The 21,362-nt window shown below is 41.5% G+C and overlaps 1 protein-coding gene across 1 annotated transcript in view; it reads left to right on the plus strand.

Moving 5' to 3' along the window:
* Positions 1 to 606: 606 nt before the first annotated feature.
* VAT1L (vesicle amine transport 1 like) overlaps positions 607 to 21,362 on the plus strand; it is a 90,365-nt gene continuing 69,609 nt past the window's right edge. The window contains exons 1-3 of the mRNA XM_073307987.1: positions 607 to 1,065; positions 11,132 to 11,261; positions 16,613 to 16,828. Coding sequence (XP_073164088.1) covers positions 842 to 1,065; positions 11,132 to 11,261; positions 16,613 to 16,828 — 570 coding nt within the window. The 5' untranslated portion in view covers positions 607 to 841. The remainder of the gene's footprint in view (positions 1,066 to 11,131; positions 11,262 to 16,612; positions 16,829 to 21,362) is intronic.

The following is a 21,362-nucleotide window of genomic DNA, read 5'->3' on the forward strand; positions in this document are numbered from 1 at the left end:
ATGCACAGGTCTGTGTTAGAAGGTGAAATGGGGTTTACACAGCTTGGAAATTCTCCGCCAGAATTAAGAGCAGCTGTAAGTGAAATGCCACAAAAGCATAAAGTGCTAACTGGTGGGCAGTATTCACTGCAAAGGGCTGTCCTTGGGTAACATGCTTAATTTTATCTAGGTCTGTATTTGACCTCTATTTTTTCAGGTATTTAGGCAAGCAAACCACTTTACTAAGGAAAGGGAGCGCAGTGTGTTATACCCACCAGAATGACAATACGGGGCAGGATAATCTCTCCCCCCAACTCTCATTTCAGTATGATCTGAGGGGAGGAATCCTATGGGAATACTGCCCCTGCCCCTGCCCCTCTCCTAGCGCTCTCTGGGCAGGTCAGTAGGGAGGGATAGCTGACTCACACCTACCCACATCCAGCCCTACATAGCCCGCTGTCAGGCTGTCCGAGAAATGCGCAGTAAACCCATATATCCTGGGCTGAGGTCACCTACTAATGGGTAGAGAATCTCCGGACAAACAATCTCCCTGCCGCCCCCCACCAACCCCTTCTGCCTACGTCAAACTATTGCAGCCCGGGAGCTGTCTAGGTACGCGGGTACCTGGCGCCAGATCAACTCGTCGTCATAGATTTAACTGGGATAGGCACTCACGGGGGCTACCTGCGGGGCTGGTGGTTCGTGCTGCGCAGCTACTCTGTGCATTGCGGTAGGGCTGGAAGGACCAGAGCCCCCGTTCAACCAGCTGCAGCCATTGCACATCCCAGCATCACCCACATTCAACAGGAGGCAAAGGCTGAGCGCAGCCCCCTCCGCCGCCGCAGCTTTGCAGCCCGCCGCCATGGCCAAGGAAGGCGCGGAGAAAGCGGACGAGACGGAGCAGATGATCGAGAAAGAGGGAGGCAAGGAAGCTGCCGAGGGCAGCGGCAGCCTGCGGGCAGGGGACACCAAGGAGATGCGAGCCGTGCTGCTGTCTGGCTTCGGGGGGCTCAACAAGATCAGGGTGTCCAAGAAAGTCATGCCGGAGCCTCAGGAAGGGGAGCTCAAAATCCGAGTCAAAGCCTGGTCCAGTATCGCCTCTCTCTGCCTCTCCCCCATCCCTCCCCGCCCTCCGTAGGCAGCAGCTGCACCCCCCACTCCCTATCCCCCCGCGGCAGCATCTTGTGATCGTGATGGTTGCACCTGTGTCTGGGGCGGGTGTGGGCCCGTGTCAGTTTCAGGAAGGCAGGAGAGGGGGAAGGCTCTCCTTGCAATGCATGGGGAAGGGAAAGGGGCTGGGGTCAAAGAGGAAAGAGAGGTAAATAACCACACAGCCCTCTTGCCCAGGAACAGGGTTCAATGGGCATTTCCATATGTTCTTGAAAGCCACTTTTATTCTCAATCCCTCTCCCTCCCCTTGGGTCTGACAGTCTCAGGGAGCCTCTAGGAGTAGAGCATCTTGTAACTTGACATGCATGTCTGTGTATGTTTCTGGGTAGTGATTTCTGCATTTTGAAGCACTCCTTTTTCTGCTCCTTTGAGTTCCTGTTAGAGAAGACAGGCAGCAAATGGTAATCCACCAGGGTGCTTGCTATTAAATTGGTTACCCCTCCCCCAGGCCTGTGACTTTGCAGTGTTTAGTGTAGCAGATTTTTGTGCTGACCCTTTATCTGTAAAGTTTAGCTTCAGGTGTTACTATTTTGCAGGCTGTCCTAAGTTTCCCTTTGTCAGAAATTGCAGATTGGAGCTCTCTGGGGTTGTTTGATTTGTCTCTCCCCCATTTGAAGTCAAAAGGTGGTTAATTATTTCATTAACTTCCCTCATTCACCATTTTCTCTCAACCCCACTTCTGAGCTGCTTTGGCATTTTTTCTCTCTCCCATTGCAGGTCATCTTTCCCATATCTCGCTCTAACTTCAGCAGCTTACATTTTATTTTCATTTGACAGCTCCAGAGAGCAAATCTATACTGAGAACAGTTTGTATCAAAATATATTTTCTCTAGACAAGCCAAGGATAAAGGCAAAGCCATGGGTGTTTGTGGTGCAAGCGGTTGTTGTTTCACTTCTAATGCCAAAAAAGAGAATAATATTGCTTTTAATGTTTGAGTTTCTCAGAGCTGATTGGAAGAATTAGAGATATTTGGCCAGCTACGTTTGGGGGGTTGTTTTTTTTTATCTGAGAAATGTTGGTGTGCCTCTGATTGGTTGCTATACTGCTGATCAGCATGACCTTTCCTTTTGCTACTTGCCATTATTTTCCCTCACTAGACACAATCATTGTCATTTTTTTTTTCAAACTTCTCTTTAAGCACTGGCAGCAGATCAAGACAACTCTGCACCAGCCCCAAAGTTCTTGTGAGGAATTGGTGGGTGGTTAGTGACCAGTCAGGATCTAGAAATGTTTGGTCCAAACCTTCCTGTTAAGAACAGTCTTTCAGACAATCTAAACTGGATTTTTCTGTTCTTAAGTCTCATATTTATAATTAATAGAGGCCAAAACCTAGAATATGTCTGTGCACAGAACTTCCTTTGCAGTCACAGATTTTTCAGGCCAGAAGGGACCACTATGATCTTCTAGTCTGCGAAAAATTCTTTGGCCTTTGTTATGCAGAAAACCAGATGTCATTGGGAATTAGGTCCTCTGTGCATGCAGTCAGAGGAGTAGAGCACTGTAATCACACAGTGGTAATCTGCTGCTATCTAAATGCTCTGGCATTTGTGGAAAATAAATGTGAAGGTGATGGCTGAGCTGTTTATTTTAGAAACAATCGACACTGAAAGTGACACTGGTTTATGGTAATGACTTTGTTTTATTAGTGTATCCAAAGGGTATCACTGAACCCTCTGTGTTCTGATAGGTTTGCAAAACAGACACACTGACTGTAGACCTCAGTCAGACAGACACTAGCTTTTCCATATTATAATTTTGTGAATCAGCTGGTCTGTTACTGATGAGAGTTTATTTTCCCCCTCACTTGCATCAGTGAATTATGGTCAGCTATCCAGCAACCTGAATGATTAATATAGATGCAGGAGGAGATTTTGCCTCCCTTTTCTTTTTCTTTTTTTTTTTTTTTTTTAAAGTGTCTTGCAGATTACGGGCACTATGGGAAATAAATGACAACAAGTCCATGTTGACTATATATTGAATATAGTGAAACTTGCTTGGTGGTTTATATTGATCAGAGCTGTAATGTCTTTTCACTGGCTTTTTTCAATCATTAAATATTTAAAAGTTAACATTTGTCATTTTGAATGAGGTGTGTGTCTGTGTTCCTTTTAAAATGCATAAGTGATTGACGGGACTTACTTCCATGTCGGCACATGAATTTCCTCTTCATCAAGACTGCAGACCTCTAGGTGTTACAAATAAAAGTAGTTACCTGTGTAGTGAATACTTCACTGTAAAATAATACTTATCTTTTCAATAGGCTCCAGGGGCTTTGTTACTGTTAATAAACTGTTGGAGGTGTACACCCATTGTTTTTGTATCAGTGGAACCACTCAACTAAATGACTACTTTGTAGTTACGCTTGGATCACTTATTATGCTATATATTTTTGAAGCTGTAGCACAGCTCAAGGTGGAGGAACGTGCAGATTGGTAAAAGGCCATGTAGCCTACCATAGCCAATGTCTGTTCCCAGCTGGAAGCGGGTAGAGGGAGTGAGATCAAGTGGCCAAAGCTTGTTTTGAGCAATTAGTGGGAAGGGATTAGGTCATTGACCCTTGTGTTTGTAGCTGGTAAAGAGAGAACAGGGAGTAGAAATGGTGCTGGCTGCATGGGTTTGGTTGGGAGATTGGTTGAGGAAATGATGAAAATGCCTGTTGTGGCCAGTGTAGCAAGCTCTTTCTAATATAAGATGCAGCATGCATCTAGGATGAACTTGGAAATGGCCCAACTTTATTATCATGCACATTGTGTAAAGAGTTGTCACTTTGGATGGGCTATCACCAGCAGGAGAGTGAATTTGTGTGGGGGGGTGGAGGGTGAGAAAACCTGGATTTGTGCTGGAAATGGCCCACCTGATGATCACTTTAGATAAGCTATTACCAGCAAGACAGTGGGGTGGGAGGAGGTATTTTTTCATATTCTCTGTGTATAAATAAAGTCTGCTGCAGTTTCCACGGCATGCATCCGATGAAGTGAGCTGTAGCTCACGAAAGCTCATGCTCAAATAAATTGGTTAGTCTCTAAGGTGCCACAAGTACTCCTTTTCTTTTTACTCTGAAACTTCTCTAGCATTGCCTACTCTGAGTAATACATTTCATGATGTCAATGTAAAGATAGCTGCCTCAAGCAAAAGGGATTTTATAGATGAGATTTGTGGGGAAGGGAGGGAGAATCAAACCAACCATACAGCTTTTGCTAAATACTAGTTAGAAAACACAAGAAAAGGCACAGGTACCTGTACAGTCTGTACATACTCGTTGCAGCAATCAAAACAGTTAAATTTTACCTTCCTGTTTCAGAGTACTATAAATAGGAGAAACTTGGGACCCACTGTAGAGTTGCTATTAGCTCGAAACCAGATGAATAACTTTTTTCTTTGAAGTCCTGAAATATCAATGATTTGCCTGAAAGTTTCTTTCATTTGTGATGAGTCATACGTTAGCCTCATTCAGTGACTAAGAGATGGAGCAATAGTCAGAGCCCAAGCTGAATCACAGCTTTTGCATATTCCCTATAATTATTTCTTGATTGGTAATGATGGAGCAGCTTGGCACGGCTATATTTACTTGTTTATTTTGTCTGGGTTTAACAAAATGCCTGAGTTCACACTGTTTTCAAGATCAGATAAACAGCTAGAACAAACCTACTCCAAATACAGCAGTGAGCAGAAGATGGGTAATGATCTCCTATAATTGCCTCCCTTTATTTATTTTTCATCTTGACATGGTAGCTGTTACTGCTACTCCTCATGATGCATATGCGTAGATGGGAGGCAGAGGTGACCCTTTTTGCCGCCTTGGCATTTGTGGAAGAACAGAGCTGTCTCCTAAATTAGAAGCAAGTAAAAGAAACCCCATGTTTAACAGAGTAGCACATGGTGTCAAATGTACCTTTAAAGATTAGTCTTATTCATATTTCATGTGTTTCTCTAAATAAGAGGAAAGTATGAGCTCTCCTCTTAAAAAAAGAAGTTGAGCATTCCGGAGTCATTTTAGATCAGTGGTGGGCAACCTGCGTACGCGGCCCATCAGGGTAGTCTGTTGGTGGGCCGCGAGAGAGTGTTTACATTGACCGTCCACAGGCATGGCTGCCCGCAGCTCCCAGTGGCCACGGCTCACTGTTCCCGGCCAATGGGAGCTGTGGGAAGTGGCAGCCAGTACGTTCCGGCTGCCTATGCTGCTTCCCGCAGCTCCCATTGGCCCGGAATAGCGAACCACAGCCACTGGGATCTGTGGGCATCCAAGCCTGTGGACAGTCAATGTAAATGCTGTCTCGCGGCTTGCCAGCGTAACCTGACGGGCCGGAGGTTGCCCACCACTGTTTTAGATAATGCAGGCAAAGGGAGGAGGAATATGGGTCCAGGTCCTCAAAGGTATTTAGGCTACTAATGTCAACTGATTTCAGTGTAAGTTAGGAACCTACATATCTTTGAGGATCTGGACCACAGGGCCTCTCTGTCTCCTTACTTGCACTGATATAAACCCAATGACTTCAATGGGGTTAATCCCGAGTTACACCAGAGAAAGCAAGAAAATCAGATCCATAAGATAGTACCAGCCCAACTTGGGACATAGAGGGCACTCTGCAGCATTGGCATTGTGTTTAGATAGGGTCCAGGGACTGGGCGATTCAGAGACCTGGAGTGGGCAGCCCTGCACTGGATGGGGAAGGGTAAAGAAAACAAATTATGTCTCCACCCCCAGACCTGCAGAGATTATCAGGGAAAAGTAATACAGACACAAAACTCCCCATGTTAGGGAGCCAACAAATGCCACACTCCCATATAGTAGATGAAGGTGGAACCTCAGAGTAGTTGCAGTGGCCCTGGGTTCGGAATTCAGATACATCACTGACTCAGTGGTGGGCAAACCCATGCCCAATGATGGAACAATCAAGAAGGGGGTGATTTAGCCCATGAAGTTCAGCTTATTTGACATTCTTGTTAATATCACTGCTATTTCACAGGCTGGTCCAGCAGAACCCTTGCCTGAATGCTCTATCCTTGGGGATTAGTTACCTGAGTCATTCTATGCCTTCCTCCTCAGATTCCAATTGCATCCAAACTTTTACTTAAAATGAAAACTACAGTTAGAACAGAACTGAACTATGCGCCGATCACTTTCCCACTGCATTACCTACAGTCCGCCTCAATTAACTACTGTATCTTTCTTAAGCCAAAGTCAGGAATCCTGTCCTTCCATCAGGACACCAAAACAAGCTATTCTGTAAAGCAATCACTTATTTATCAATAGTTCATCTTCAAACCATGTCCCCAGTGTGCCATTCAGGTAGTTCACTGGGGAAATTGAAATTGCCCATAATGAATTGTCCCTGCAGACTTGAAGTGTCTTCAATCTCCTGTAATATCCTCTACAATTATGCTAATATTCCTTTTACCTGAGGTTTTTAACCAAAGAGATTTCACCCTATGGTCAGCTCCTAAATGCTAAAAAAACAGTTTTCTGCATTCCCCAACCTTTGAGGATGGTTGGATCTGAACTTCGTAGCTCTAAAGCAACACCTCCGCTGACCCCCTATGCAAGACCACCTCTCCTTCCTACATATATCATAAGCAGGGATTGTCATACAAGTAGTAATATAGAACAGTATTAGTATCCCATTGTTCATAGAGGGAAAGTGATTATATATTTGTGTGATTATTCTTAGAATGCCCTTTAGCCACTGTCCAAATTACAGCAAAAGCATCCACGTCTAATAAAATGGAGGCCACTGCTTTCAAATATCAGAGGTTTGTAGAGAAAAGACTGAGGAGGCTGTTCTCTTGTGCCAGACAATGAAGCCAACCTGTCCCTTTCAAATTAGAGCAGGCATAAGGAATTTTGATGAGGGATTCCATGAGCCCTAATGTTGCACAGATAATTAATAGACTAGCAATTTACCTCTGGATTCTCACATTCAAATTTATCTTAAGCTTATTTAAAGATTAAAAATGAGTTTGCTTGTCTCATCGAGCCCTGTTCTTCTCTGAGTTACCTCATTGATGTTGATGAGGATTGTACATGTGGCCTTATGAAATGGAAATAGAAAATGGAATTTCAAATCAGGCCAGGAATGAGTCAGAGAAATGAAACTTTGCCCAGATGCCACTATTTGAACATATATTATACATGCCCTTTTTGATAAATGACAGATAAGCCAAAGTACTTCTCCTGACACAGTACCAAGAACATTCAAAAATATACATGAACAAGTCATATACAGGAGAATAAAAATGTGATGGGGGGAAAGAAGCCAGATAGTGTGTGACTGAAGTATTTAAATATCAGGGCCAAAATCAAACTTGATTGCTCAGCTATTAATTAAATTAAATTCAAAATCTGTCATTATATACCCCAATACCACAATTATTTTAGGGCTGTCAAACAATTAAAAATAATAGTTGTCATTAACTGTTCTGTTAAACAATAATAGAATACCAATTTAAATATTTTTGGATGTTCTACATTTTCAAATATATTGATTTCAGTTACAACACAGAATACAAAGTGTACGGTGCTCATTTTCTATTATTTTTTTATTACAAATGTTTGCACTATAGAAAAGATTTTTAAAAAAGACCTACAAGTCGAAGCACGAAGGGGTATATGAATGTTTAGCACATCTGGCACATAAATAGCTTGCAATGCCAGCTACAACAGTGCTGTGTGAATGCCTGTTCTCACTTTCAGGTGACATGGTAAATAAGCGGGCAGCATTATCTCCTGTAAATGTAAACAAACTTGTTTGTCTCTGCAATTGGCTGAACAAGAAGTAGGACTAAGTGGACTTGTAGGGTCTAAAGTTTTACATTGTTTTGTTTTTGAGTGCAGTTATGTAAAAAAATACAAATTCTACATTTGTAAGGTGCATTTTCATGATAAAGAAATTGCACTACAGTACTTCTATGAGGTGAATTGAAAAATATATTTCTTTTGTTTCTTTACAGTGCAAATATTTGTAATACAAAATAATATAAAGTGAGCACTGTATACTTTGTATTCTCTGTTGTAACTCAAATATTTTTGAAGATGTAGAAAAACATACCAAAATACTGATAATAAATTTAAGTCGGTATTGTATAATTTCAGTTTTAATTGTATTGTTAAACAATAAATCACAAATATTTTTAATCTAGTTAATTTGTTTTGCATTAATCACTCGAGTTAACTGTGATTGATAGCCTTAATTTTTTTTAAACTCTACACCTTTGTGTTCCTTCCCAGTCCTGTTCTAGTAACCAGTTAATTTTAATAGATATGAACTTTTGTATTAATGCTGCTGCTGTTTCCTGGGGATAAAGACAAAAGGCAAGGAATTGGTTTGCTAGAGTTATGTAGTCAGGTTCATAATTGAAAACATGCCCATTCAAAAAATATGTCTGCCAAGTAATTCCATCAGAATGAGTAGGTGCATACGGGTTGGTGCATTGAGGTGTGATGATATGTACATAAAATCATATGTCTTTCTCAAATAGCCACAGTCATAGCCAGGTCTGTCTGTGTGCCCCCTGCCTGCTCTAATGTCACAACCCCAATTCCTCGGCTTGCTCTTACATTACAACTCCACCCCCAGTTACTTAATGGGAGAACATAAGAAAGGTTAATTAAATAACTTTTGTAAAGAACTCAAATTGTTGAAAGCTCTAGACAATGATCCCCAATGAAGTCAACATTTGTGAGAAATGTTGCCTTCCAGGTGTGTAAATTGTTTTTAAAATGGTGATCCTTGTGAGTGTCTTTCTCTTAATTAGTCCCAAAAGCTCTTTATCATTCAGAATTTTCCTACCCTATACATAACATTACAGAATATGAATTGCCTTGATAGTTTTCTGATCAGATGCAGCCTTTCCACAATCATTTTCAAGTCTTGAACCTGCAATGTGCTGTACCCCTGCTAACCATTCTCACTGTAGGCTTAGTGCAGTCACTGTGTACAAGTGTCTTTTTATCTTTCCCCTGGGTCTTCAGGGAGGACAGATGGCCCAGTGGTTTGGGTACTGGCTTAGGGGATCGTAGGACCAACATTCAGTTCCATGTTCTGCTGTGGGTTTCATATGTAACCTTGAGCAAGCTGATTAGCTTCATTAACCCTTCTGTAGAAAGGTTATAATAATGCTTCCCATGGGGGTCCAGGAGAGGAGATGGGCACAGTTGGGATAAAAAAAACTTCCCATTGAAATGTCATGAAAATGACATCCCTATGATTTTGTCAGTCAGGAGACACACATGTTAATTCTGCAACTTTGGTTTTCAAAGTCGTATTTTCCAAAAGTGGCCCATAATCTTTCTCATGCACGAATCAAAGGTGGGTTGAGAGCACTTTTAAAATTTTATCCACAATTGCCTGCAATGTTTACGTTAGGTGGAATTTCCACTGAAGTTTCCAGTGACCTAGATCTCACCATGAATTGTCTTGGTTTCATGGTGTCACTTTGTCTTTATCCTGTTTTAAGTTTATCAGGTTTGTCCATGTCTTTGTTAGTACCCAGATGAAAACCCTGATCTTGCAAACACTTACGCATGAGTGACTTTGTATGTGACCAGTCAATGGTTTTATGTGTGTGTGAGAGATGACTCATGTGCATAGCTTTGCAGAATACAGGGCCTCAGTATACATCTCTTCTGGCTGGCAGTAATTACGGGGCTGTGCTCTGAAACAATAGACTGGGGCTGTAGTATATTCTAGCTAGTTTATGAATGTAAGGAGTCTTCAAAATGTGTGCATGGTGTTTGATGGGTCTGGAATCTATACAATGGGGCACTGGGTAAACAAAATACTTTTTCTCCCCTGTTTTTTTTTTAAGGTATTTTATTTTAATAAAATGAGATGAGACACAAAGACAAGGTAAGGAGGCCTCATGATTTTCACAAAAGTGAGCATACAAGGAAAGGTCATCAATGATTCTTTTGAGCAGCCACCTACATAAGATTTCAAAGACCTAAATCAATCTTTTTGCAAAGACTGTTTAAAAATGATAAGGTGCAAGAGCATCTATAGTAGTTTATTGATGATAACATCCCATTTGATGTTTAATAAATTCTCACTAACTATTTTGTTCCTTGCTGAGATAACAGCAGATTCCTCCCTGGTGTAACACCAGTAATTTAAGTGCAGTTACACCAGGGTTGCATCTGGCCCAAAATATCTATAGCATGTAACAGTGGATTATATACAAACTCCTAACAAATATCACTTCACTGTTTGCATTTTTGAAGTCCCTAAAGAATATCTCCAATCACTGCATTGTCCTTTCTCTGAAATAAACCTCAGTTTATCAATGCATACTAGGGAACTTTTAGTGCTCATCAGCAGGATCCATATGGACAGTTAAGGTGCGGCATGTTGACGTGATATAGATTTACCCTCCAGCATGCCCCACAGTAAATGTTTAGGTAGACATGTCCCTTGGTTCACACACAGATGTACAACAGTAATGCTGAGACCTAACCAGGCCAACCCTGCACGTGCTTTATGTACCTTGAATAGCCTAACCATCCTCATTTACAGAAGTAGTCTGCTTTTCACAGAGCTACATATTTTTAATACTGAAAGATCTATGCACATTTCACAAGAATTCAAAATGTCTTGTATAGGGTCATGAGGTATCTCAGGGGGTTAGTAAAGAGAAGGATCCTTTCATTGTTAGCTTACTGATCTGACTCTGATCCAGGTGGTAGTGATCTCTGGTCTGAAATAGTAGTTATGACTCCAGTGCAACCTCTAAGCATAGGAGCTCAGTGTAATCACAGATCTAGTAGCCCTACCTCCAAGACAGCTGACTTAGAGCCAAGTTGTTCCATGAGAGAAGATGTGAATTCCCTCTGCCCACCTGCTCCACACCTGCCCACCCAGGTGCAGGAGAACAATGCAGCATTAAAAACAATGGAAGCCTTCAGCATCTTTCATTGTCCTGGCTGAGTTTCTCCCTCTCCTAGCCCCATGTTAGTGTTTTGATTTTGTTTTTTTCTTGTGTTTACAGTGGTTTAAACTTCATTGATCTGATGGTGCGGCAGGGGAATATCGACAATCCTCCCAAGACACCGCTCGTTCCTGGATTTGAGTGCTCTGGGATCATAGAAGCTCTGGGGGACAGTGTGGCAGGATTTGAGGTAACATTTCCTTTATCTCGTAGTGTGATCAAGGACCCAGCATTTGACTAGGACTGGAGAAGAAAGGATTTAAGGCCAGATTCTGCCACCCTTGCTCCCTTTGAGTAGTATCTGAAAGTTTAACTACCCAGTGAGTCAGTGATCAACAAGCCAGGGCAGGATTCTACAGTGCACTAATCTGCTGCACACTGATTGGGCTTGTGGACCCTCCTACAGTGCACCAGAAGTTCTACAGTGGGCTTTGCCGTATTCCTGTGTGAAACATAGATTTATACCCTGGGTTCCCACACACTAACTCACAGCATAGACAAGCCCTTACTCTGCAGGTAGCCCCATTGACAATGCAGGGTAAGAAACTATCCAATAACTAGGGAGTGAAGGGACAGAACTGGGCCATTAACTAGCAGCAGACACTTCCTACAAGAACAATTTTCTTGTCTAGTAAGCTAAGATAAAACCACACTTATCTGAACCTTGATTAGTGAAGAACTAATTTAATCATAATGAGATCAAATTCCCAAGAGCGACATTTAAATTCATGGAAAAAGTTCCCCAGCTTATCCAAACCCTCATGTATACATTCTGTTCAACAATGTCTCACTGGATTCTTCCTTACTGGGGAAAAATTCTATTACTTCTTGCTTTTTAGTGCATCGAGAGTCTTTTTATTTTTAATCAGTTTATCCCATTTCTAGAAATTCCTTTTAAAAAGATTTTAGGCTGCTATATTGTGCTTAAAGATCTGCCCAGATTGGCACTTCGGGGCAAGTATCCTTTTAACATGCAGAAGTCGAAATAAGTTTTAATGTATCCTCTGGTTTCCTGTTCTGAAAGCTCTATTGCAAAGCAAACTGACTTCAATGTTTGCCCAGCACCTTGAAGCTGAAAAACCTTATACGAGTGTGAACTGTTGTTAATTATCATTGTTGCATTCCAGAAGCTTGCATTTTAGTTTTCCCCTTGGTCCAGCTCGCCAAAGTTAGTTAATAACATGATCACAGGCCTTCAAGATTTTTCTGATTCTGAGCTTGGCACCGAGTGTAACGAATGCTATAAATGAGACTGCATTCTTACTGAGCTGTAATTCCTGTTATAGAAAACAATAAGACACACTGCATATCAATTCTCAGGGGTGAAATTCATTGATGTGCCTGGTGGTCTCATGTGGGACCTTCTGGGATATAATAGCGTTGTGGAGGCAGTGGGCAGAGCAATCTTCACAGTTTGGCCATTCTTTCATTACCTACCCATGTAATCATACTGCCCTGCTGCCTCCTACTCTGCCAGTGGTGACAGCCTCCATTACTCACACGTCTGTTCCTCCTACAGATAAGTTTGTGCTTCCTTCCTTACTGCCCCTTATGCATGAAAATGCCCCGCCGGAACTAATCCATAAAGCTACTACTGCCACCTCCTCCAAATTCCTCTTAAAGACTCACTTCTGCCAGGATGCTTATGATATGCTGCCAACTGGTAATGACGAGGCAGGAAGCCAGCAGACATGGCTGAGATAATTTATATTCCCTTTTTATTTATACGTTAAAAGAGTCAAAATAATTGGACTAGAAATCTGCTAATTTTACGCATAGTCCATCTGCGTAACTATATTTCCTATCACTGTTACCCTCCTCTGCCCTCCCCTGTACATTCCCGCTGTTGCTTAGTCTCAGTTGTTGGGTCTTGACTTAAATTAGATTGTAAATTCAGGGACTGTCTCTCTTATGCTGTGCTTATACAATGACTAAAATAACGGAGCCCTCGTTCTGCTTTGAGCCTCTAAGCACTGCAGTAAGACTAATAATAATTTACTCACCCTTCATGCAGGGAAGGGTGAATTTCACCCCTAGTTGTACACTGTTAAATGACAAATAACAGGGATCTCATCTGATCTCATCCCATAGCTGGCACCAGGTATTTTAAAGCATTGTATTATGTGTAAAATGTACGGCATCCCACTCTGTTTTCCATCATTTATGTTAAACACCTCTCTTAGCTGAAACCTTCTGTTTTAATTTCCCACAGTATTTTCTTGATTTACGTGAAAATCCTGCTGAACCAATGCAACATGGAGGTATGAATCTCCTGAAGTAGGGCTGCTGGGCATGTGTCAATGATTTTATCGTTCTTATCTCAGCAACATGTTTTGTCAATGTAATGAAATAGTCCCGCCCCCTTTTTTGATCCTTGTATTTTTTTCTCTTTTAAGTAGACATTGCATAAAGAGAGCTGTATTAGGCAGCATTATTGTTCTTCCACACCAGCTTTGTGAACAGTGCTCAGTCACATGACAGACCATGGTCCATTTGGTTTCTAATAGGGTCTCATTAGGAATGAGGCTAGTATTACTTAGAACTATTTTTTCCTTCAAGGAATCACAGCTTTTCAACTACCTTTTTCCTTTAAACAATGATTTCATCGTTTGAAACGTGTGCTTTCAGATGTGCAGATCTAGCATTCTTAATGGCGTTTTTAAAAAAAAAAAAAAGAGTTAGACTCTGTATAAAGCTGAGGAAAAATAATCCAGTGTATAGAACTAGTATGATGAGATTCTGCTTTGGATTAGATTTTTGTCTGCATTTTTTGGTCTAAACTTCTCTAATCCTTTTGAAATGGAAATCAGACAGCTATAGGATATGACTGTTTGCTTGAATACCATTATGCCTGACTGATTATACTGGGTCTCCTTTAAAAGTCATGATCAAGGGCATGATATGAACAGGGTAAATCATGCTCAATCTGGTAGAACCATCCTCTAATTAAAACAAGTCTTTGTAATTTTTAGACATATTTTACAACCTGGCATCCCTGTGTGCAGGGTCAAAAAGGCCAAAAGTTAAAGCCCAAATCTTGTACACCACTCCCCATAAGTGGACTCCATTTCTATGCAACGCCAGTGAAGTCATTGGGACTCCATGCTGTGCAGGATTAATGTGTCCAGGATTCGGCCCATGATCATTAGTCGGCAACTGAACTCAGCCTTTCATCTCTGGCATAGCCAAACTGGAATTTAATGGGTCTCTTCATTGCCTGAGGATATGACAAATCCAGGCTTCTAATGGAAACCCTCATTGATAAAGGTTTCTAAAAATGTTCTCTACGTTGAAAAAAACCCGTCATTTAGCACAGCAGTTGAAAGGCCTGTTCCTACTTCCCACTGAAATCAATAGCTAAATTCCTATTGACTTCACAGGAAACAGGATTGGGCCTTTACCGTTTAAGAAGCTCTTAATTCCGGTGGCGGTGCTCATTTGCAGAGAGCTGAAGTGACGTGCTGGTTAAATGCTATAAAATACAGTAAAAGCATCTTCAGTAACTGGCAGGAGGGACCTCGGTGCTCTACCCCTTCAGTTCTGTAACTATTTTTTTTTTGTAATCGAGTGTATACTGTAAAGTGCTAAAGTCTTGTGCCAACTAATCTTATGCAGAAGTTGTATGTTTAAAAAGTAGGCACCTTTAGAGCAGTGGAAGAGAAACAGCAGAACTGTTGCTGGTGACACATTGTTAATATGAAGGACCATTTCGAAAGGAGGAGGAATTTCAGTGAAATTGGAATGACGGTTGTGTTCGCCGACTTCATCCGACAAGATATAAACCTTTCAGAACTGTCCCCAGCACTTTAAATTTTAACTAACCTTACAGTATCCCAAGGCCAAAGAGATGAAAACATCTTGAGAGGCCAAAATGCTTTTGTACTATAAAAAGGGTTTCTCAGGCAGCTGTCTCAGCACACCAGCTGCCTAATCATCATCAAGTTTTCTTTTGTAAGCATGACAGCAAAGGAGAACTAAATGCAGAGGGGCAAAACTTTCCTCACCTTAGTCACATGAGTTGTCCTATTGGACCAATTTCTGTTCTCACTTACCCCGGTGTAGTCTTCTTGAAGTTTTCCTACACCCATGCAAGTGAGGAGAATTTGCCTTGCATTTTCAGATCTGCATATTATTATTCTTGGCTATCTATGGGGAATTGCTGTCTGAATTCTCAGAATCTGAAACTGCAATCAAAGCCACTAAATAAATGTATGAAACTGATGTGCCTGCACTTCAGCCCAATGCCCAAGAAGCACTTAATGTGGCTAATATAATCTCACTCCATCTTCAAATTTATCTTATCTCCATTTTGTATTTGATAGAAGGCATTTTTCACTAGAGTGTGTGTGTGTGTGTGTGTGTGTGTGTGTGTGTATATATATACACACATACATACATACATACAGATATATACACACACACAAGTGAAAAACACCTTATATATATTTTTTTCTATCATAATTGGGTCTTCAGTTGCAGGAAAAAAGAAGATTGCATTGCTCCTTTAATTCCTGTGGACAGGAGCTGATTGATTTAGAAGCTGGCATAAGAACCGAAGGACACAAGGTTGATGTTTGAAGTCCTATTTTAAAGTTATAGGGTCAAATTCTGTTCTGTCACACAGGTCTAAACCCATGGTAGCTATACTAACTTCAGAGGAGTCACTCTGGAAATACATTGATGTAGTTCAGGGCAGAATGTAGCCTCAGTAGTTAAGATCCTTGTCACATATTGATTATCTCCAGCAGGCAAAGGCAGTTTAAATATCTACTTAGAATAACATAAATACAAAGTAAATAGGTAATGCTAGCATTAAAGTAAAAGGCTAAATCACTGGTACTCGCACTTTCATATTGTGGTTTATTTCTTAAAATAGAAGGCCTCCCATTCCTATGTCCACACCTCCGCATGCAGCAAATATATTGCCTGGAAAAATAGCTTGTGAAAAATTCTCAAGATTAGGAAGGCCAGGTGAAAATAAACTCCCTTTTAGATGGGGTTGCTTAGTCATGTCCATTCACTTTATGTTGGTGCCCTTCTAGCCCTGCTCCCACATGCGGGACTTGCTTTCATTAGTAGCAAAGCTCCCCTCGCAACTTGGACACCCCACTGCTCAAATCTTTTGATGTCACTTTGTAGTTTGGTCCTCCTATGTTAGCTACCTTTCCAGTGTTAGTATTGCCTGCAAATTTAATCCTGGTTTAAATTTTTACCAAAGAAACAAACCAGCAAAGAAAGACCTGAAGCAGAGCTGTGTTTTTGTTTTTAAGTAAAAGTTTAACTGATCCAAAAAGGCTCTTGAAATCCTAAAGAGCCCAAGGCTGGGCTGCAACAATAATTGCTTCTTCCTAATCAGTGTGGCAGAAGCAGTTCTGTGGACAACCCATCATCCATAAAGGTTGGTGGGAGAACTTCTGGTCATGTCACTTATATTCTAATACAGTTATTCATGGATTCAATGGTTTATAGCATTTTGTAATCATTCTGATGTGCATGCTTACTATCCTAATAATCCCAATGTCATTCTTTCTATTACTGCAGATTGGAGACAGAGTAATGGCTTTCGTAAACTACAACGCATGGGCTGAAGTAGTATGTACCCCAGTAGAATTTGTCTACAGGATTCCTGATGACATGAGCTTTTCTGAAGCTGCTGCCTTTCCTATGAACTTTGTAACTGCCTACATGATGCTCTTTGAAGTGGCCAACCTAAGAGAAGGCATGTCTGTGCTGGTTCACTCTGCAGGAGGTGGGGTGGTAAGTTGGTGCATTTAACTCTTCTTGTCATATGAATAACTGAAATGGTCTGATGTATGTTAACACACAAAAGGGATCTGAGTCTCGAAGTTTGGATTCAGATCTAAACTTTCCAACGTGTTGTGAGGGTTTTTATGTTTTCCATCTCTATCTAATATTAAACGTATTCAAGGATTGATTAGATAGGAGCTCTAAGCCAAATAAGAGGCTATCCCAATAAACAAACAAAAAAAAATGAAGTGGGAAGGCAGAGTTAAAAGAGCAGATATTGATTAAGGGGTAGAAATTTTGCCTGTAAATCTGTGTTTAGGGAGTAGGTGATATACACAGAATGTCCTCTCTGCTTCTGCGCACAACCTGGAAAGGGGGTTCTACATCTTCCACAGCAAAGAGAAACATTGCAGGACTTTTTAAGGCCAGGCCTGAAGTCAATAATTACAAAAGACAAGCGGAGTTGGAGTGAGCAATGGCTACTGAGTGTTACAGTCTGACACCTGCAACAAAGTACACATTGCCTGAGCAAAGCACCAGCTGGATGGATTCAGGGGAACACGACACTAGCCAACCAGCAAACAAGGAGTCAGCAGGTCTGTATTACAAATCATGTAGGCTGTGATTCAGGAAAGCACCTAAGTATGTGCTTAAAATTAAGACAGACAGTAGAATTTTTGTATCTTTAAACTAAAGGGGCTTTCACTATATAGTTTATCCACTCAGGAACTGCAGTAGATCTCTGCCTGGAGTTCTCTCCTTTATCCTTCAAAATTGTCTTTATTTATTCTAAATTAATATTCCATAGTCTTCTACCATCTGGCAGCCCTCAAACACCTTATCCTTGATTTTATGTCTTTACCTCTTCTTCCATAGTCTTCTAAAAGATAGGCTGTAATTAAAGGAATACATTCATCAGCTCTTTACACAAAATATTTGTAGCCAAAGATAATCCTGCTTGCAATGAACAACCCTCTCGGAATACTCCAGTAAATGTCTGGAATTTATAATCTTATTACAGTTCAGTGCAGTATGGACTAAGGAATTATGGTCCACTTTGTTTAATATTAATCTTTAGTGTGGAATTTGGAACTGTTAAAATAACATGGGGCTCCATATTAAGTGAAACTGTGCACTTTGCTGTCACTGTAATAACTTATGACTGAACCTTTCATTTAAGGCACTAGATTGTACAGGGGGGCACAGAACCAGAGCTGCATGAAAGAAATTTCCATGTAGACATTTCTGTATAAATTAATATGCAAATTTGCATAGAATCCCAAAGTGTGGTCCCTCTGAAACAACAAATCCATTATCTCCTCCTACACCCATCAGCTACCCCAATGCAGATGTATAAATCCTTCCTGTTATATTCTATCAATTCTCCATTTCCTCCTTGCCTTCTCCATTCTCCCCTCCTTCCCCCCCATCAGTTTCTGTTCTCTCTCCCTCCTTTTCTCCATTAACTCTCCCTTGTTCCTCACACAGAGGCATCTTCTCCTATATATATGGTCTGCGTGCTGGGTTCATCCTGTGAGTATCTGCTGCTGTTAGGCAGGTGGCTGTTTCCCTGTCCTTCTCCTGACAGTTGTTCAGTGCTCTCTGGGTCTATCACTAGAGGAGCTGAGGGCAGGGGAGATGCTGACTCGCTGTTATGAGGGGAGGGAAGGAGTCTATCACCAGCTCTGCCCATTGTGATTAAATTACAGGCAAGGAGGCCAGAGGTTCAGCAGGACTTTGCAGATCTGCAATGGGCCAGTGGGAGCTCCAGGAGATACTGCACCCCCAAGGCACACAGTGATTTCCACAGCTAGCTGGCCTGCAGGGATGGGCTTTGGTTACTATATCTCCACAGGTGCTGTGTTGTGCATTCCCCCCTGTAGCCAGCCAGCTCTGTTGGTGGCAGCGCATGGAGGATTACAGCCAGAAAATAATCGACTTGCCTGACTCCCAGTCCCATATCCAGACCATGTTGTCTCTCCAGACCTTACAGGGAAAACTTCACTGTGGAGGTTAGTTGGGGGGGTTTCCACCTCACTAACTGAAGCTGAGTCTTACGGTGAATGTGCTGACAGACCCTGATTCCAGTGGGCCCAATACTAATACTCAGTGTATTGAAAACACTGAAAATGTAACAGTATCCATTGAGCAAATGATTCCCAGGAAGTTCCTCATTTAATAATACAGGAAAACCAGCATTCAAATCACTTTGAGAAAAGATATTTTCTGTGCTCTTGTATTAACAGATGCAAAGCCCATTAACGTTTGACAGCAAGTGAAAAGATTGGCCAGTTGATTTCTAAATGTCATAGAAATTCCTGAATAATTTAATGAGACAATAGACCCCTGTGGTACAAGAACTTTGCAATTGTTCCTCTCTTAGCAATGCTAGTTCATTATTCTAGTTACTTCAGGCATTTTATATAAGAAAACTTGTTGATTGTTAAGTTCTTGCCTGTTCATTTTTGGATTTCCCTCTGGGAAAAATCCTGCAGCCCTTTCATTGACTGGAGCCAGAGAAAACTCCTACTGACCTCTGTGTATATTCTGCCTGTTTGGTTTTTTTGTTGTTTTTTTTAAAAGAAATCCTTATGATATTTAGTATAGCAGCTGACCTTCTGCTAATATCTGTTCGGGGATATGCTCACTGTGATTGGGTATACTGTCTCTTTAAAGTCAGAGGGGGAAGCTTGGGGGCCACGTAACCCCCATTCCAGGAGTTCTCTGGCAGACAGGCAGATACTGGGAGACCGCAAGTGATCACAAGGTAAAAATTGTTGGGTTTTTTTTTTGGAAAATCTAAGGTTACTAGTCTTTCTAGGGCCTGGAACCAGGAGCTTTGTAGCATAGAACAGGGGAGCCCTGTCTCCTCTCTCGGCCAATCAGGACACAATCTGAGAAGGAGGCTCGTATATAATCTACCTATTCCTTCATCATGGGAAGGACCCTGGTTGGAAGAGAGTTACCTGCCTTCTAGCTTCTCCACAGCTTGGAAGAAGATGGAGCTTGTTTGACTATGCCTCTAAAATTTGGAGGACTATTGAAAACCGCACCCAAGTAGGAATGCTTGAGGGGGAGAGACAGACAAATGCTGTAGGGCTTTTGTTCCAGGTTTTTTTTTGTTGGGAGAATTCAGTTTGCTGCTAGTCTGGGCAGGAGTTGGGTGTGAGGAATGTAATCATAGAATCATAGAAGATTAGGGTTGGAAGAGACCTCAGGAGGTCAGCTAGTCCAATCCCCTGCTCAAAGCAGGACCAATTGTAATGGGCCAGCTGGAAGAAGCTGGCTCAGGGTTGTTGCCTAAATGAGGAGTGAAAACTCCCTGGGAAAAATACTGTGTGTGTATGGCATGTTGTAGGATGCCCAGTCAGTCATGATCAGTAACTTTCAAAACAATGAAGAGACTCCAAGGAGAGGGCTTGCCATACTCCCTGTTTTAGGCCCCCATTCACCAAGGTACTTTGGTATGTGCCTAGCTTTTAGCACATGAGAAATCCTATTGAATTCAATGGGACTATTCATGAGTTTTAAGGTGGGTAAATACTTAAAAGCCTTGCTGAATTAGACATTACACACCTTCTTAATGCCCCAAAAATGCAACATCTTTTTATTGATCCATGGATGAATCTCCATGCTGGGGGTAAAAAAGGGAGAGTTCTCTGGAGGTTAAAAAAAAAACAGTGGCAGGATGTAATCACGATATGCAGGTCCAATTATACCACGTGGACCCTATAAGGGTAAGTCTTCTATTTCTGGTGGTCTTTGAATGAGAAGTCTCATGGTGGGGCTTCTATCACCCTAGGAATGGCTATGAGTGTTTGATTCAGCACAGAGTTGACCCCCCTCCCCTACTTGCTTGCCAGGATAGCATTGCCATATCTCTACAAAAAATGCTCATCTGGCAAACAAATGGAATAGTAACATGAACCCCAGTGGGACTTTTTGCCTCAATATAAAGCAATTAGCTAGTTACTTGAGATGAAGGTTCATTAGTGCTCAGGTGCAGCATGAGTGAGTTCTCTTGCTCTTGGGTCACACAAGAAATGAACGTTTGAAAACAATTTAATAGGGTTAAATGTTTAATTCTGGATTATGGGAGATTCAGCGTTGATTTTAAAAAACTTGTTTTTCCCACTTTCAGCACCAATGAGACCAGCCCTTGCCATGTAGGGCTTGTCAAAATGGAGACATCCAGGAAAGTTAATTCAACTGGACCAAAGTGGATTCATTAAATTTCTGTGTGGTCACTCTCCTTCACAATTAAAAGAGGGTGTTCACACAAAGGTTTAATGTAATTTAACTAATCGACTTCAAATTCATACCTTTAGTCAATTTGAATTAACTGTTGTCTCCACGTGGACAAACCCTTAGACATCTAATTGTTTGAAACGGGCTCTTGTGGGTATTTCGACATCTGAGTAACAGCAATTGTGCCTCTGCATTACTGAGTGCAAAGTTGCACCCCTTAAAATGGTGGACTTCAAAATGAAGGCTGAAAATGAAGTGCTATGAGAATAGTGCCATACGGGATACATAAAGAGAA

This window comes from Lepidochelys kempii, chromosome 12 (assembly GCF_965140265.1).
Source record: "Lepidochelys kempii isolate rLepKem1 chromosome 12, rLepKem1.hap2, whole genome shotgun sequence".
NCBI lineage: Eukaryota > Metazoa > Chordata > Testudines > Cheloniidae > Lepidochelys > Lepidochelys kempii.